The sequence below is a fragment of the Phaseolus vulgaris genome, chromosome 1, assembly GCF_000499845.2.
Source record: "Phaseolus vulgaris cultivar G19833 chromosome 1, P. vulgaris v2.0, whole genome shotgun sequence".
NCBI lineage: Eukaryota > Viridiplantae > Streptophyta > Magnoliopsida > Fabales > Fabaceae > Phaseolus > Phaseolus vulgaris.
In genome coordinates, this window is record NC_023759.2 from 50,858,255 (window position 1) to 50,874,682 (window position 16,428).

At 31.6% G+C, this 16,428-nt stretch overlaps 4 protein-coding genes and 1 non-coding gene across 8 annotated transcripts; 1 reads left to right on the plus strand and 4 right to left on the minus strand.

Moving 5' to 3' along the window:
- Nucleotides 1-32: 32 nt before the first annotated feature.
- On the minus strand, nt 33-1,484 carry LOC137815242 (uncharacterized). Of its 3 annotated transcripts, none has more exons than XM_068618347.1 (3): nt 1,370-1,484; nt 429-497; nt 33-343 (listed from the first exon to the last, which is right to left on the minus strand). In XM_068618347.1, exons 2-3 carry the CDS (start codon nt 439-441, stop codon nt 102-104), a joined length of 255 nt encoding a protein of 84 aa, XP_068474448.1. In that variant the 5' UTR covers nt 442-497; nt 1,370-1,484; the 3' UTR covers nt 33-101. The 3 variants fall into 3 exon arrangements, with proteins under 3 accessions (XP_068474448.1, XP_068474446.1, XP_068474449.1); XM_068618345.1 differs by having other exon boundaries at nt 1,219-1,417; XM_068618348.1 differs by lacking the exon at nt 1,370-1,484 and adding an exon at nt 1,101-1,119.
- Nucleotides 1,485-6,038: 4,554 nt separating this feature from the next.
- Nucleotides 6,039-9,217, plus strand: LOC137815255 (small ribosomal subunit biogenesis GTPase RsgA 1, mitochondrial-like). The gene is made up of 5 exons (XM_068618370.1): nt 6,039-6,989; nt 7,694-7,909; nt 7,998-8,192; nt 8,284-8,477; nt 8,912-9,217. Exons 1-5 carry the CDS (start codon nt 6,357-6,359, stop codon nt 9,096-9,098), a joined length of 1,425 nt encoding a protein of 474 aa, XP_068474471.1. The 5' UTR covers nt 6,039-6,356; the 3' UTR covers nt 9,099-9,217.
- Nucleotides 9,218-10,554: 1,337 nt separating this feature from the next.
- LOC137815243 (signal peptidase complex subunit 1-like) lies at nt 10,555-12,537 on the minus strand. 2 transcript variants are annotated; one of them, XM_068618349.1, is made up of 2 exons: nt 12,402-12,537; nt 10,555-10,962 (listed from the first exon to the last, which is right to left on the minus strand). In XM_068618349.1, exon 2 carries the CDS (start codon nt 10,960-10,962, stop codon nt 10,681-10,683), a length of 282 nt encoding a protein of 93 aa, XP_068474450.1. In that variant the 5' UTR covers nt 12,402-12,537; the 3' UTR covers nt 10,555-10,680. The 2 variants fall into 2 exon arrangements, with proteins under 2 accessions (XP_068474450.1, XP_068474451.1); XM_068618350.1 differs by having other exon boundaries at nt 10,555-11,009; nt 12,402-12,471.
- A 1,821-nt stretch (nt 12,538-14,358) lies between these two features.
- On the minus strand, nt 14,359-16,226 carry LOC137815246 (large ribosomal subunit protein uL22y). Its single transcript, XM_068618353.1, has 7 exons — nt 16,099-16,226; nt 15,976-16,012; nt 15,761-15,801; nt 15,015-15,245; nt 14,821-14,923; nt 14,674-14,741; nt 14,359-14,593 (listed from the first exon to the last, which is right to left on the minus strand). The coding sequence occupies exons 1-7, from the start codon at nt 16,099-16,101 to the stop codon at nt 14,531-14,533; spliced, it is 546 nt and encodes a 181-aa protein (XP_068474454.1). The 5' UTR covers nt 16,102-16,226; the 3' UTR covers nt 14,359-14,530.
- On the minus strand, nt 15,518-15,649 carry LOC137816760 (small nucleolar RNA snoR74). Its single transcript, XR_011081874.1, has one exon. It is a non-coding gene; the product is annotated as a small nucleolar RNA snoR74 (small nucleolar RNA).
- Nucleotides 16,227-16,428: the final 202 nt, after the last annotated feature.

Genomic DNA, 16,428 nt, shown 5'->3' on the forward strand with positions numbered 1-16,428 from the left:
ACCAAATAGTGCGCAAATGTGTTACGGACAAGACCAAGTTGCATAGTGACGCCTAATATGAAAGTTTGTATAAAAAAAATGTGTTACTGAGAAGCATATAACTACAGAAATTCATAAAATCCTTCAACAATTGGGATTCTACGAGACCAAGGCATGGTGAACGATGTTGCAGAACGAATCACTTGAGCAGTATGAGCCGATGATTTTCTATGCTTTGTCCAGTCTGATTCAAATTCCATAACAGTTATTATTCTGCTCCCACTGAGATTCTTCTTAATTCTCTTCTGCAAATTGTTTACTAAATTGCCTAAGCTGTATCCTCCCTCACACATTGCCCAGATACCTATCCATTAAGCCAAAGATGATCATATTTTGAAGTCAATTACAAACACTAATTAACGTTAATGAACAAAATTATAAAGGCATACCAGAGTAGGCCATAGAAGTTGCCAAGACTTAGCCACCGCAAACTTCCATTTTCTTCAAGTTCATATGGTCTGAAATGGATCAAACAGGATACAGAAAAGTTCAATCAATGAGAAAAAAAAAAAGTTCAAAATCTACAGATTTAAAATTGTAAATCGCAGTTCTTTTTAATGCAAACATTTACTTGGACAAGAATACATATTAGATATTAGTACAACCCTCGATCTAAAACAAGATAACAAACATAAGCTTCCAGTGTTTTCAACAAATCTGAGCAAAAAAACAAATACTAAACATCAATTAATATTTAAACGAGCCGATAAAGAAATTAACAACGATAAATTTACCAACACGTGTTAATTTTCTAAGAGGAATCTAATTCCTATACCTGAAAAAAGAAAAACCCAGAAGCACAGATAATGGTGTAATTCAGATTTTTGAAAATAAACACAGTAGGTAAGAATCTGGAAGGGGAAAATATCACAATCTATTTGGAAATTCAATTTGATTTATAAAATGAAGCATCATCGTCACGCTCCAGAGCCTCATAAATTCACAAGTGCACATACATATATGTATGTTTCATTTCAGAGAAACGACATAACATAAACAAATAGCAGCTCTAGGAAGCTGAAAAGTTTGAAGAAGAGTTGGAGTAAGAATGAATACAATACAAGTATGAAGGAAGAGAGATTCAAATGTTGGTAGATCTGTAGTAGAGAAATGGAAAGAGAAGAATAGAACAGAACATGAGAGAGAGAGAGAGAGAGAGAGAGAGAGAGAGGAACTAACAAAAGAAGAAGATGGAGATTCAGAAGAAGAGAAGTTGTGAAGGTGAATACATGGAAACAGTGTGTGGAGAATCGATATGAGAAGGTGTTGAGAAGAAGGAAAGGGTATTTATAGGATTAGGAAAAAAACTGTAGGAGAGAAAGACACTCACATAATGCGACCAGGTCAAAACCAGAAAATGCAATGTAATGAAACCAAACCAAGCTTGGCCTGTTTGTGTTGGGTAGAGGTTGTGGTTCTGTTCCGGAGTTAGAGGAAAATGTTTTATTTTATTTGCCAAACAATCAACTCGTGTCACAATGTTACTCTTTAGGTCAATGTGGTTTATTTTAATTGTTAATAATTTTATTTATGAATATGTAAAATATCTATTATTTATATATATATATATATATATATATATATATATATATATATATTTCGCACTTAAATCCAATAAATAGTATCGAGATTCGGATACGCCTCTTAAATAATGTGTTCACATGTATAAAATATTCACACCCATAAGACACTCGTAGGACGTGAAATGTTAAGTCAAATAAAATTTGTTAGATTTCTAACAATTCTAACACGATTTTAACATAATTTTAAAAAGAAAAAATAGATTAATTTTTTAAAAATTTAAACTTATTGTATAAATTTTTATTATGATTGTAAAAACAATGAACAAATCTTTTTGAACCAGTCATCTTTCTACTGAAAAAAACTGAAATATGATTATACACATAAATATTTATTGTCAATTTATATAATTCATAATTAATATATATATATATTCGTATATTTGTGTCCTACATTTTAGATATTATAAATATCTATGTATTCGTGTAGTATCAATGTCTATGTCAGTATCTGTGCTACATAAATATTAGGATCAATCGCAATATTATCTGCTTTGGAGGTCGGTCTTTTGTTATGCTTTATCTTTAAAAAACACATTGACAAATTAGAGTATAAATAGTATATAAACTGTCATTCGTCTCAACTTCATTATATTCGCAATACCATAATAATATATCATAATAATAATAATATATATGTCTCTAATATAATTGATTAATTGCAGTAAACATAACATTAATTCCTTTCATCTCCTTTTTTTATACCAAAAATGAAGTGAAGTAAACAACTTGAAACAAACAACGTATTTAGGGAAAGTGGTTGTGTGTGTCTGTTTTAGCTGACCTGTTGCTTTGTTGGTGATATGCACTATTCCTTGTCTTTATCTTTTAAGAACTTCCCAACCTAATTGTTAAAACTAGTAAAAAAAATTACTCTCGATTTTAAAATATTGTGTGGCTCATATTTATAAAAAAAACGTGATAAAAAATATTATTTTAATTATTAAATAATGAGTTAAATATATTTTTTTGTCAAATATAATATAAAATTGATTTTTATTTCTAATCAAAACTTTAAATCTATCATGTATTTAAGTTGAAAAAAAAATATAGTTTGAACTAAATATTACAAATACTCATTTTTTAATAATTTTCTTAAAATCAAGAAAATTTAAAGTTTAAATTAGAAATGAAGATGAATTTCACATGAAAGTCAAATGATAACAAATTATATTTAACCCTTAAATAATCAATAAACGTCAAATATATTTTTTCTTTATATTTAATAGTGTTATTTTTAGTTTCTTAATCAATGTCGTGTTCTTAAAAAGTTTGTTAACATTTGTCAAACTTTTATTAACTTTAAATGAATTTAACACGTGTTATATAATTGACGTGTGTAGGGACATTTCATTAAATTTAGAAACTCAGTATCTCTCACATTCAGAGACTAATAGTGCATTATTTGTAAATAACAGAGAAAGAAAACGTGAGAAATAAAACGAGTTAAGTATTATTTGGAAAGAAAACTAATTTTAAATCCTAAATTATAAATAATCTAGATAAATATAAAATAAAGAAAAAATTACATAATTTTGATTGGTCTTATGATACAACCTTACCTTTTTAAAGTCTAATTTAAACTATGTTATAATTTATATAAAAGTTATATCTGTAACAAAAGTATTTAAAGAGGGCTTAATTCATTTTTTAATATTTAATTAAATAAGTAAATTTGTTAAAATAAAAAACATTTTAAATAACTTGGACTCTAACTGTTTCAACAAAATAAGATTAATAATATAAATTCTCAACAACAAAATAAAATTGTTTTTGTGTCATGCAAATCTTAAAGACACATTTTTTTCGTAAAGACGGTTTATTTCAATTTAAAATACTTAATAGGATAGGTTCGAAATGATTCTGATATTATATTACGAAGTAAACTTTAAGTCTAACTCAACTCTATAAAACTGACTTATGAAGTGAGATTTGCCATCACTTATATACCATAAAATGTCTTAATATCTAGTCGTCGATGTCTGATCTCCTAGAAAAACCAATTAAAATAACAGAAAGAATGCATATATAATTAAAAAAAAGGACTCAAAATTACTATATTTATTTTTTGCTAAAACTGAATGCTATTATTTGAAATTTTTTCTTCTTTATTATAACACTTTATATATTAAATAATTGCCTCTGTAAAGATAACAAAGCTTTAAGAATTCGGAATTGTAAGAAGTGCAATTATTCTTCACTAATATAGATCTCTCCCAGATGCTTTACAACTGCACAGAAACACAATCTTCATCATAAAAAAAAACAAATCTTAATTTCATATCCTTTTACATCAAGGAAAAAAATATCTCTTAATTATTTTATATTACCTTTTTAATAGAAACTTCATACCATTTCAACTAGACCAAAATAAATAAATAAAAACTTCTTTCTATATATTGCATGAGAAAATGAGGAATTTCTATGAAACACATATACCAACATTTTTTTTAATAACATTTTCTCTGTTGTCAATTAAATTGATTAAAACCCACCAATTTTAGTGGATCACAATAAATTAAAATTGATAGATATATAAAATGTTAAAAGAAAGTGTTGAATATTATATCATCAGAATTATCTTTTTAATTATTGGACACGAGTATGCTATTTTTCAGGATATTATTTTCTATATTTTAAGAGTCCTAAATTTATTGTGTAGACTTATCTGTTATTTCAAAGTTCTATATAATTACATTAAATAATAAGACCAATATTAGAAAAAATAATTTCAGGTAATATTATAAATCTTGTTTCCAAGTTATTTATTAGGTGTTTGTACGATGAAAAAAGCACAACATTTCAGAACCTCAAGTTATTTCTTAGGTGTTTCATCGATGAAAGAAACACGCCACATTAGAACCTCTTCTTTCATCATTCTTTTTGTAAGCTGACACGAAATTTCGATAAAACCATTGATGTGATTTAGACAATCTATTTTCAGGTTCAATTCTGACAAATAACAGAACATATTCTGTTTGATTACGATAATTCTAACCTCAATTTCCATAAATATACATTTATGATATTGTCAGTTTCAGAGATCATTATTTTGTCACGGTTTTATCTTTAAAAGACGTTTTGTCATGGTTTTTTCTTTAAAAAACGTTTCGGTGGATTGAAGAAGGAAGAAATATATAAAAAGACGTTTCGCCACAGTTTTATCTTTAAAAGACGTTTTGTCATGGTTTTATCTTTAAAAAACGTTTCGATGGATTGAAGAAGGAAGAAATATATAGACTGTCTTTAAACAATGTGTGACTATACTAGTATCTGAATAAGTCCTCTGTCGAGGTTTAAGAGTAGTTTATAAACTTTTTTTTCCCTAAACCTTTCGAGACGTCTTTTAAAAACAAAATTGTGACAAAATATCGACCTCTAAAACGAATAATACCTCAAATATTGTAATTGACCGATATCTCTCGTGAGAATAATAAGTTATATAGTAATAGAAAAAAAAAAAAAATCTATGATATTTGGTATGTTATTGGGACGTGACACTAAATGAAGACCAGTGGCTCCAAGAATCGGAACAATGTTCCAATTCCAAATGTTTCCCAGGTCAGGGCTTGATTCCACGGAAGAGAACACCACACATTTTGCAATTTTCTGAAACTTTTAAGAGGGATTCTGAGCAAGGTGATTGCAACATTGTGATTTGTCATATTGTTAAATATTTTTAAAATAATAATTTTGCAAATGCGAGTGTTTACTTCAAAAATTGGAGGTGTTTGCCAGATTAATCCAGAGATAATTTAGATTTTTTTAAATAGAACCAGAAAAGAAGATAAAAAAATGGAGGAAAAAAGTAAAAATTATGTTATTTAAACTAGTGAAAAGTGAATATATATTTGACTGAAAAAATACATGATTGAGGTGTAAAATAAATTAATTATGTTTTTTTATTAATTGACTAAAATATTCTTATCATAAAATTGTGAATGATTTAAATAAAAATAAAGATAAATGTTTAGATATTTATGTTTATACATATAATTCTAGAATTGGGTTTAAAATAAAAAATAATATTTATAATTAAAAGTATATATATATATATATATTTGTAATTGTTTTTTTTTAAATCTATAATTAAAAAAAATTGTAACATTTAAATATTTTCAATTAAACAAATATTATCAATTAGCAAACTATGCAATTATTATCCATCAATTATGCAATTATCATCATAACTTCACCTTAAATTGTAATTAAAGATTAGGTTCACTTAAACACATAATGCATGTGGTTTGGAAGAACACTATGCAATAATTTACACTAAATTAATTATTGTTCCAATTTTAAATTTGAAAAATAATATCATTTAAGATCAATTATCATACTTTAAAATTATAATTTTTTTTTTATTAAAAATTGTTTTATTTTTTAATCTTATAGTAAAGGGAATAATTAATATTGTTTGATCACATCACCTCCTCGAGAGAATGAACAAAAAAGAGGATAAGACTAAGCACAGTGGCAGTAGGAAATTCGACGTCGTTTAAGAGACGTTGTTGATAGATATGCCTAGAAGAGAGCAGAAAAGGCAGTGTCGTTTCGTTTTGTGAGTATGGTTTTTAAACGTCGTTTAGACTAAGAGTGCCCAAAACGGTGACGTTGAGTTCATCTTTTCCGTTTCAGCGAGAACGAAGTCGATAACACTGACCTCAAAACTGTAACTAAAACTCCGTAACGCAGAATCACTTCCGATTCTTCATTCGTTTGTTACGTTCCATTTTCATGTCGTTGGCATCGTCGTTCTCCATGCTCCGGCATCGCGCGGTGGCTTCCGCCGCACCATTCCTCCTGCGCCGCTTCCGGTGCCTTCCAATCGCCGCCCGGCAGCAGCAAAACCCTAACAAGCAAGCCGCCCCGAGCCGCAACCTTCTGAAGGCGAAGAAAACGTTGAAGGAGTTTTCCTCTCTCGCCCCTGTCCTCTCCCTGGAAGACAGCCCCCCGCTCACGGAATCCCAGGCCATCGGCGTCGTGGCGGCGTCGCAGGCGAACTTCATGCGCGTCATCGTTCCCGAAAACGACCAGCCTCCTTCTTCTGGAAGCTTCCGCGGGGTGGAGCTTCTCTGCGTGGTGAGGGCGCTACTGAAGAAGATTAAGCGCAGGGTCATGGTCGGGGACAAGGTTCTTGTCGGTTCCGTGGATTGGGTGGATCGTAGGGGATGGATTGAAAACGTCTTCCACCGGTCCTCTGAGATTCTTGACCCTCCCGTTGCCAACGTCGACCACCTTCTCGTGCTGTTCTCGCTCGATCAACCCAGGCCTGAACCGTTTACCCTCACGCGCTTTCTTGTCGAAGCTGAATCCACTGGAATCCCTATCACGCTGGCACTCAACAAGACCGAGCTTGTGGATAAAGAGGTGAGGTTCACGCGCTATGCATTGTCGTTGTTTGTTGTGACATGTAGGCTCTGTTTGGATAAATTTATCCCAAATGCACCACAATTGAGATGAATAGCAGAAACTGAATTAAGCTTCTCTTGCAAGCTAAAATCAATTTATTATACTGTGTTTGGATTGGATGCACTTTTCCCATTATCAATTCCAGTTCCATGTTGAATGCCCAAGCAACAAATAGTAGCCACTTTTTTCAATTTTTCACTGTGATTTTTGTTTGGGGGGCAGAATTGATCTTGTTAGATATCCAAACACGCTAATAGTCTTTTGTGTACAGTGGATGGAAAGCTTTGCTGAATGCTTGGACTGAGTCTGGATAGATGTTGAAAAAAGCACTTTTGGGAATTGGAATTTGATTTTCACTTGTTGAATTACCGGGTTTTTATTTGATATGCTGCAAACTCCAGTATGGTTTCATATCGATCCCGAGTTCAAGTAAAAGAAGAGGGTTGTGTTGTGTTAGGTCCTTGGTAGTCACGGTAAAACTTGATTCCAAATATGAATTTCTGCTTGGAAATTTGATTTATAACCGAGTCGAATAGTGTGATGTATGTAAATCCATTGTGCGAACTCACCAGGTTGGAGAAAGCTTTTTCAAACTCGTAATCCAACTTTTAGTATTTTCTGGTCTAAAGCTATTGCTTGTTTTTGCTTTTGTTCTTGCGTAGATCATTAGTTCGTGGAAGTCCAGGCTGCGCAGCTGGGGGTATGAGCCGGTTTTTTGCAGCGTTGAATCTGGACATGGACTTGATCTTCTTGCATTCCAGTTGAGGGATCAAACGACAGTGATTGTGGGGCCTAGTGGAGTTGGGAAGTCTAGTTTGATAAATGCCCTTAGAAGCAATTCTTCTGATGTTGCGGAAGGGGAGAACTGGTTTGAGCCTGTGGGTTTTCTTTGTTTTATTCTCTTTTTTTCCTCTACCTACGAGAGATTGATATTTGTATCACCCGTGAATGCACCTTACTTTTCAGATTTCGGGAAGCAAGTGGCTTGAGGATCAACGGGTTGGGGAGGTTTCCACGAGAAGTGGTAGAGGAAAGCATACTACTCGCCATGTTTCTTTGCTTCCAATATCTGGAGGGGGGTTTCTTGCTGATACTCCTGGATTTAATCAACCTAGTTTATTGAAAGTTACAAAGCAGTCTCTTGCACAGACTTTTCCTGAAGTTAGTGATGCATAACTTGTATTTGAATAAATCCTGGGTTAACACTGTGTTTCCTGTTTTGATTGATCTTATCATCTTTCTCCTTATTCAGATCAGGAAAATGCTTAGTGCGAATGAGACTGAGAAATGCTCATTTAACAATTGCTTGCATCTGGGAGAACCTGGGTGCATTGTGAAGGGAGATTGGGAAAGATATTCATTCTATTTTCAACTTCTGGATGAAATCAGAATCAGGGAAGAGTTCCAACTCAGGACATTTGGGACTAAAAGAGAAGGGGATGTAAGGTATGTGTCTTTGTTGATTGCAAACCAATTCATTTCAGTTAATTGGAAAGTATGATGCTTTGATCAAAGAGTTCAATTCTGGGATTTTTATCCATTAGTAAAATTAACATTCTGAGCAGTTATCGTAATTATGAGGTTTTCACACATTTTTAAAAAGCTGATTCTTATCCCTTTACATTTTAATGTATAGATATGGACATGAATCTCACAGCATAATTCGAATCTATTTATGATCATTATCATTTGCACTTGCATGTTAGCCCATGAAAGAAGCTACTAAATTGCATTTCCTTGATGTAGACTGTGAGGAAAACAATAAGTCTGTGGAATTATCAGTAGAAGTATTTTTTCCTGGAATATGCAGTAATGCTCAAAAGATCTCTCACAGCTTATTGTTATGATATTCCTGAAAAGCAACCTAAAATTTTTTGCAGGTTGAAAATGGGAGATATGGGTGTTCAGCAAGCAGAACCACGGTTGGAACCTAAAAAGCACAGGAGACAATCTCGAAAGAGCATTAACCAGTCAATTTTAGATGACATAGATGATGATGACGTCGACAATTTGCTTGATGAGGAAAATGATCCCATTTTAAGGGCGCTACGAAATGAAAACTCTTAGAATTTCGTTAGCCCCCAGAATTCTCATTGTATATAGTCCCTTTCCGTGCGATCACTTGTATCTCGGAGTGAGCTGAGTTCATATCAATGAAGTTCATTTGTGTTTTGTTTGACCAAAAATCTCTATCAGGTTGGTTCAATCCTGTTTATATATAAATGTCACCCACGAATACACTGTTGAATTCCAATGACTGAAAGACTCTTTCTTCCTGCACTCCCATATCTTCTTCTGCCACCTCCATACACAATATAAAAATACATTTTTATATTTTTTGTCACTTCTATAAACTAGTTTTCAGATTATACTAGTTTTCAGATTATACAATCCATACTTTCGGTAGCTAAATAACAAAATAATAATGCATCTGAAAAAAGGATTTCGGATTACTAGAAGCTAATTATAATTATAAATTTAAAAAATGAGTTCTAATTTGGAGTTTTTTTATAAATTTAAAAATATATTATAAAGGGATATTTTTAGAAGTTTAAAAATATATGGAGGTGAGAGAAGAAAGTATGGAGGTGGAGGATCAAACCGTCTGACTGAAAATGTTGATTATATACCCATTTTCGACTATAATCAATAGAAGGGTGGTGATACTTTAATACCCCCATACAGTAAAATACATACTATCTACACATTAATAAATTATTATTTTAATTATATTTATTTTATTTTTAATTTAAAACATTAATAAATATTCCAGTTTCCACCAAATAGAAACAGAAACCCAAGATTGGGCCGTAAAAAAAAGAAATTGCTGGGCTTACATTCTTTATAGAAGGACTACTTGTTCTTGTTGGGCTTGTCGCCTTCTTTAAATCCAATAAAAGACAAACTATTCCTACACCCAATTTTTTAAACCTGCACCCTACATAATTTTAAATTTCCGAAAATGTCTATATTCTAGAAAAATAGATCAAAAGAGATTATTGTGTTTCAGAAATAAAAATAAAAATTTCATTTCAGATAAAGAAATCCGTGATACATAAAATTCGTTTCGAAAAAAAAAAAATCCTGAAACATATTCTGGAATGCATTTTACATGCACCCCATTTTATTTAGGGGTTTTTTGTTTTTTCATACTAAAATTGGATGCAGTGATATGGTGCAGGAAGTAATTGTCCCAATAAAATAACAGCCCTAAGTATCTCTTTGTAAACAAAAAGCTACGGACAGAACTTGCGGTAATTTGCATCATACTTTGATACCTAGAACAATGTTTAAGCCTTCAAAATCGAAGCTACAAAAAATTATATTAAAAGTCCACATAAAGACCTACACTTTGAATAGTTCAGGAAATCATTAGTCATGAAGATGATTAAACTCACACACCAACCAGATCAACGATGGGAAGACAAGCAGAAAAGCAATAAACCAAGATCAACCCATTGGGGGTGAAGGGTGTGAAAAGGGAGGAAGAGAGATACAAAAAAAAAATGGTTGCAAGAGAAAATGGATCTGAAAAAATTCAAAAACTAAATAGTTATAACTTTAGAAGTCCCAAAAGTTTAGTAGATTGTAATATCTAGTCAACATTTGAACTCAAGAACATGCTAGCACTGACATGTGTCAAAGAAGCCTACTTCTTAACAGATTTCTTCTTTGAAGTTGTATTCAGAGATGGTTGAGGCTTTGGATGCTTTTCTAACTCGGTGGGATCCAACCACTTGAGAGGATGGCGGTTGAAGAAGGGCCAATTAGGGACAGTGACCAGTGTGGTGAGAACCACACCACCAGCATATATAAGGATCATCATTTGGAAAGAAGCCATAAGATAACCAGTTGTGAATGCAATCACAGAAACTGCAATCAGCATTAACTGCATAAGCTGTTCTGCTAGCTTCTGTCCTTGCCAATCCATCTAGTGAAGGAAAATCATAAGAAAAAGTACTCAGATACCCTCCAAATCTACATGACAACAATGAAAACACAAAAAAACTTAAAGATCTACACTTGTGCTAAAAGATGCTCAACATACAAGTAGTAGTAAAACAAAATTTCTCGTATCCAAAATATTTTATATTCAATTTGTTAACTGACTTAAAAAAATATTGAAGATCCTAGCCATCTGAGAATGGACAAAGAATTATCCAAATTTCAAGTAAAATTCATTCTCCAGAGCCCAAGCCTAATAAGAAATCAGAACCCCAATGTAGTCTGAGGAACGGATTAAGAGTGTAAGAATTAAAATGGGTGCACTGCTAGACACAAATACATCAAACTATCTAGTGTGATATTGCATATAGAAGCAACCACTTGTTAAGAATAAACCATCAATTTGGTCCTCAATGTATCAATGTCTCACCTAGTTAGTCCCTTAAGTATTCAAAACTAATAAAAAGTCCTTGATGTTTGAAATCCATGACATTAGTTGTTTCCATAAATTAAACAGATCCAAACCCATTAAACCCTTTTCAAAATACACCTCCTTTTACTGAAATAAATAGTTTATTCAAAAAGAAAATCTACAGTGATATATACTTTCTTGAAGTATTTTGTGAAGTGTTGACTGCATCAAGTGTTCTAGGGTCAAGCTAACAACAGTTTGGTATCAATGCAATATTTTTCTATTTCTAAGTTACCTACTTGATATCTCCATTTTTCCCACTTCAGCAATCCACCAATATGCAAGTACAATGGAGTTAGAGGATTAAGAAAAAATTGGAGATGAAAATTGCATGCTAACATGACATTTAACAGACTCTGAAAGGTTTAACCCACTAGAGGGGGTAATGTCTCAAAACATTAAGGACTTTTTATTGAATGGTTGAGAGACATTTACTCATACCAATTATACAGTCAACAACAGTAACCAAAAATCATCAAAAGACAAAAAAAATGCTCCAAAGGTCTCACAACTAGTCCTGGTACTAGATCTGAGTTTTATGGTACAATTGGGAAGAGCAAAAACGGGGGAAAACACTATAATCTGTGCTCTATAGTTAAAATTGAGAAAAGGGTTTCTCTGAGATCGATGAGACTTTCATTAATTTTCATCAAATCCTCTAAAATAAAAATTTTATAGGCAATCACGGTATCCACAAACGATGAAACATTCATAGTAAAAGCATACCCTAAACGATAATTCAATGAAAAATTGATTCATTTAAAGAACACACTGATTAAAATTCCAGTAGTGTTTCTATGAAAATGGGGTTTCCAACCATCAAGGGATCCATGAAATGAAGAAATCGCACCCAAAGAACGATGATATGATCAATACAAAGTACTTTCTTTTGGCAGAAAAATAGAGAACGATAAATTAAAAGAATGAAAGAGAAAACAGAATGTGCAACTGACCTTTTGATTTTGGAATATGAAGCGTGGACTAGCCTTGCAAGGAGAAGGGTGAATTATATATAATGATGGAAGTTTCTTTTACCCCACCTACACTAAACGTATTTTTCCTCGAATATTACAAGGTTTTCTAAAATACTGTTTTTACTACTACTTTTTACTGGAAAATACCAATGAGATACATTCATAACATTAATGCAAAAGTTGTAATATTAACCTTTTAATTTGACATTTAATGAAATGATTAAAAATTATATTATCACTTTTTAGTTTTTTATTAAATCATATTTGAATTTTTTTTATCGATAAAGCGTAAAATAATAAAATGAACTTGCAAATATGTTTCAAGTATTATAACAAATAATTATTTATTGCGATGAATCGAATTATATTTTTACACTTAAGGAGGTTTCATGCATTTACCCATAATGTATTCAATTGAGATTTAAAATATTTAAAAAGTCATGTAAATTTTAAATAATGTTGTTATAAAAATGTAATTTTTAAAAAATGTTTAAATTTTTTTATGATTAGAAAATTGTAATTTGAAGGAATTGTAAAATATCAAATAATAATTTTTGAAAGGATTTATGAATTTATCAAATTTAATATAATATTGATGTGAATATACATTTTGACGAGCAACCAACTATAATATTATCCAACCAAATTAACATATAAACAAGAAAATAAAAATATTAAAAAAAGAGAAAATATAAATTATATGTAGGAAGAGGAAAAAAAAAAAAAAAAAAATATATATATATATATAGGTAGCTCAATAATTTAAAAATTAAACTTTTGTGATTCTTTTACTTAGATTATTTGATTCTGTCTCTGAATAATTTCGAACAAAAAATCTCCCATATTTAAACATGGTTAACTTTTTTTAGAAAATTATCAAAATATGTATTTTTTTTTCAAATTGAAAAATGTACAGCACATGTAATAGAAAGACTTTTTAAAACATAACTATAATTTTTTAAGTTTTTTAGTCAGCATACTTTTTCATTGAAAAAATTACAAGATATAAAATGTAACTTTAAATAAAATATTCTATAACTTTGACTTTAATTGAGATTTCTATGAAAATAATCCAAGTAAATACACACTTTCGGTAAACGAAATTTTAAACTATGGTACAAATTATTCATGACAAACAATTCATACCATTTTCGTAGAACTTAATGCACACATTAAACGATAATAACTTTTTCAAGAAATAATGGGGAAGAATACAACAATACCTTTTGAATTTAGAACCAAGTGAATTACCCAGAAATAGACTTACCATCTTACGTAACCAATAACACCAAACCACACAACTCTGGTCCATGACATTCTAAAACATTGGAACAGAATGGTTTATTTTATCATTGATCCACTCAAATTAGGTTTATTTTATCATTGATCCACTCAAATTAGGTTTATTTTGACAATTTACAATAATTGTAAACATTCATCAATTATGTTATCTGCATTGCACTAGAATTTAGACTTACTTTCAATTCCTATTAATAACATAGTAATTATAACACGTTCAACAATTATAAAAAAGGATTTTTTTTATCTACCACTACAACTTTCAAAAAGCTAGAAATATGCGAAATCTTTAGAAAGACAAATACATATAAATTTTAGTAGAGATAGGACCATACAAAACTTTTAAAAAATAATAATCGGTATTATTGTACTAGAATACAATAATTTACAACAATGCGTGAAAGAAAAAGGGTTCGTTACAAAGTGACAAAATTATTAAGAAATAGTGCATGAAAAAACACCCAAAATACCTTTCGATTTTGAAGTTGTCAATTATTCCAAATGCACACAACCATAATAGCTTAGTAAACTTAATTAGTCTCGATTTCCATAAATGAGCCATTTGTTCATCTCACTCAATAAAAATAACAAAAACACACAGGGATACACCGAGTAAATGAAAACAGAAACGACCATATGAATAATTTCCCAGTAACTCAATTAACTAAAAACATAGTATGCGAAACAAAAAGGTGTTGTTCAACCTTCAAAAGCGGCTCATAACAAAAATTCAAATTTAAAAGGAAAACGATCGTCAAAACTGACATAATCTAAGAAGGTGAATCCCACAATAAAGCTTCAAGAGCAAATTAAGATGAAGCACCACTACGGAGAGCACCCTTCTTCTTGCTTGTTGCCAATTGGGTCTCGGGCTACAATAACCACAATAAAAAATATTTTAACACAAGAAAGGAAGTCAAAATAAAGTTAACAGAGAGATGGTCAATCTTACCTCTTTCTTCACAGGCTCTTCCTTCTCAGATAATATCAGCTCAATATGGCAGGGAGATGACATGTAAGCTGCAGAAAAAAATGTCGAAATTAGCATGTATTTGTAATCCATTAGGACAACATAACCTATTCAAGATCAGAAACATACGGTTGATTCTTCCATGGGCTCTGTAGGTACGGCGTCTTTGCTTCTGTGCTTGATTAACCTGGACATGGGAAATGTAAAGAGCATCTACGTCCAAACCTTTAACCTGTGGCAAAGCATTAAGAAGCTTAGTGACTTCGAAAATTTACATTAAATATTTATATGGTAAAGCAAATAAGAGAATACAGAGGACATACTTCAGCATTACTCTCAGCATTCTTCAGCAAATCCAGGATGAATTTAGCTGATTTGACGGGCCAGCGTCCTTGTCCATTGGAGTGTCTGCTCTTGGCCTGAGCAGTCCTCCCAACACCACGGCAGAATCGACGGAAAGGGATGGCTTGTTTGTGGGCCAATACATCCTCCAAGTACCTTTTGGCTTTAACAAGGGGCAACTTCCTGATTGCAAACGCAGTCTCCCTAGTGTTCTGTAAATGAAAAAACGGAAGCATGAGACTAAATTAAATTATACAAGACAATTATCATTATATATCTTTAATCAACAAAAAAGTAATACATATTAACCAAACCCCATGGAGGCTATATGCTACAATGTTTCCAAGGGTCCTACTCATACACGGAAAATCCTTATGAGCAACCAGGAATAACTATATCTTTTCAAATGAATTATATAGATCTACAGACGTGAAATCTCTTATTTATAGCAAATTCATATCCTAATAGAAGCGGTATTAGAAAAATATGTTCCATCATTTACTGAACCTTCAGTCACAACAAAATAACAGAGGTTCACCCAATAACAATGGAGATTATTATATCCCTGAAGTTTACGAGAGGTCGGTCTACATGATCAACAAACCCCTGCTTTTTTCATCAGGTTTTCCAAACAAAGCACACAATATATTGCAAATGCACATGAAAATTACACTCGATTGCACAAATTAGGGTTAGTCACATGTGTTAGGGTAACAAATCAAAGTACCTTGAAATGCACTCTGAGGTCCGCGCCTCTTGCCTTGCAGGCTGCAAAAACATGCCACATCGCGTATTAGTTTAAATTAACCTAAAATCAACACTAACAGAAGAAAAATATCTTGGTTGGGTGAATAAGCAGAACAAATAAATAACCAGAGTCAAAAACTTATAAAAATTGAAAATCATTATTTTGCGAAATAATGGAAGTGAAAAGACACTTACACTTGGTAGGATTATCGGGTTCTCTGGAGTATTTCACCTGAGAAAAGAGAAAACGAAACATTAAAATGAAGAGATCTGAAAATGAAGTTCGGAAGAAAAACCTGAAGAACATTGGTCACTTACCATGGCGGCTTCTTCTTCTTCTACTTCTTCCACGCGGTTGAGGAAGAGCAACTGCTGAAGGAGGAAGCAAACTAGGGTTTAATTCAGTGTTCAATGGCTTTATATATAATGGATAACTGTACCTGGTCTAGTGGGCTTGATTGTGGGCTGCAACAAGATCCGGCCCATTTAACTATGATGAATTGTAACAATAATTTAACTCTTGGGCCGAACCTATTAACAAATGGCAAATTCATCCTACACTCTCGCTTTTCGGAATTTCCAAAAATACCCTCCAGAAATTAAAATCTGAAATTTAATTCAAAAAAGTAAATTTAAAATAAATTTGTG

Excerpts from the sequence above, each read along its gene's own strand:
- LOC137815255 (XM_068618370.1), top strand. The coding sequence starts at position 6,357 with ATGTCGTTGGCATCGTCGTTCTCCATGCTCCGGCATCGCGCGGTGGCT. Across the intron at positions 6,990-7,693 it reads CCGAGCTTGTGGATAAAGAG|ATCATTAGTTCGTGGAAGTC; the intron begins GTGAGGTTCACG and ends GTTCTTGCGTAG. Across the intron at positions 8,478-8,911 it reads AAAAGAGAAGGGGATGTAAG|GTTGAAAATGGGAGATATGG; the intron begins GTATGTGTCTTT and ends AATTTTTTGCAG.
- LOC137815243 (XM_068618349.1), bottom strand. The coding sequence starts at position 10,962 with ATGGATTGGCAAGGACAGAAGCTAGCAGAACAGCTTATGCAGTTAATG.
- LOC137815246 (XM_068618353.1), bottom strand. Across the intron at positions 15,246-15,760 it reads ACCTCAGAGTGCATTTCAAG|AACACTAGGGAGACTGCGTT; the intron begins GTACTTTGATTT and ends TTTCATTTACAG. Across the intron at positions 14,742-14,820 it reads AGCCCATGGAAGAATCAACC|CTTACATGTCATCTCCCTGC; the intron begins GTATGTTTCTGA and ends TTTTTTCTGCAG.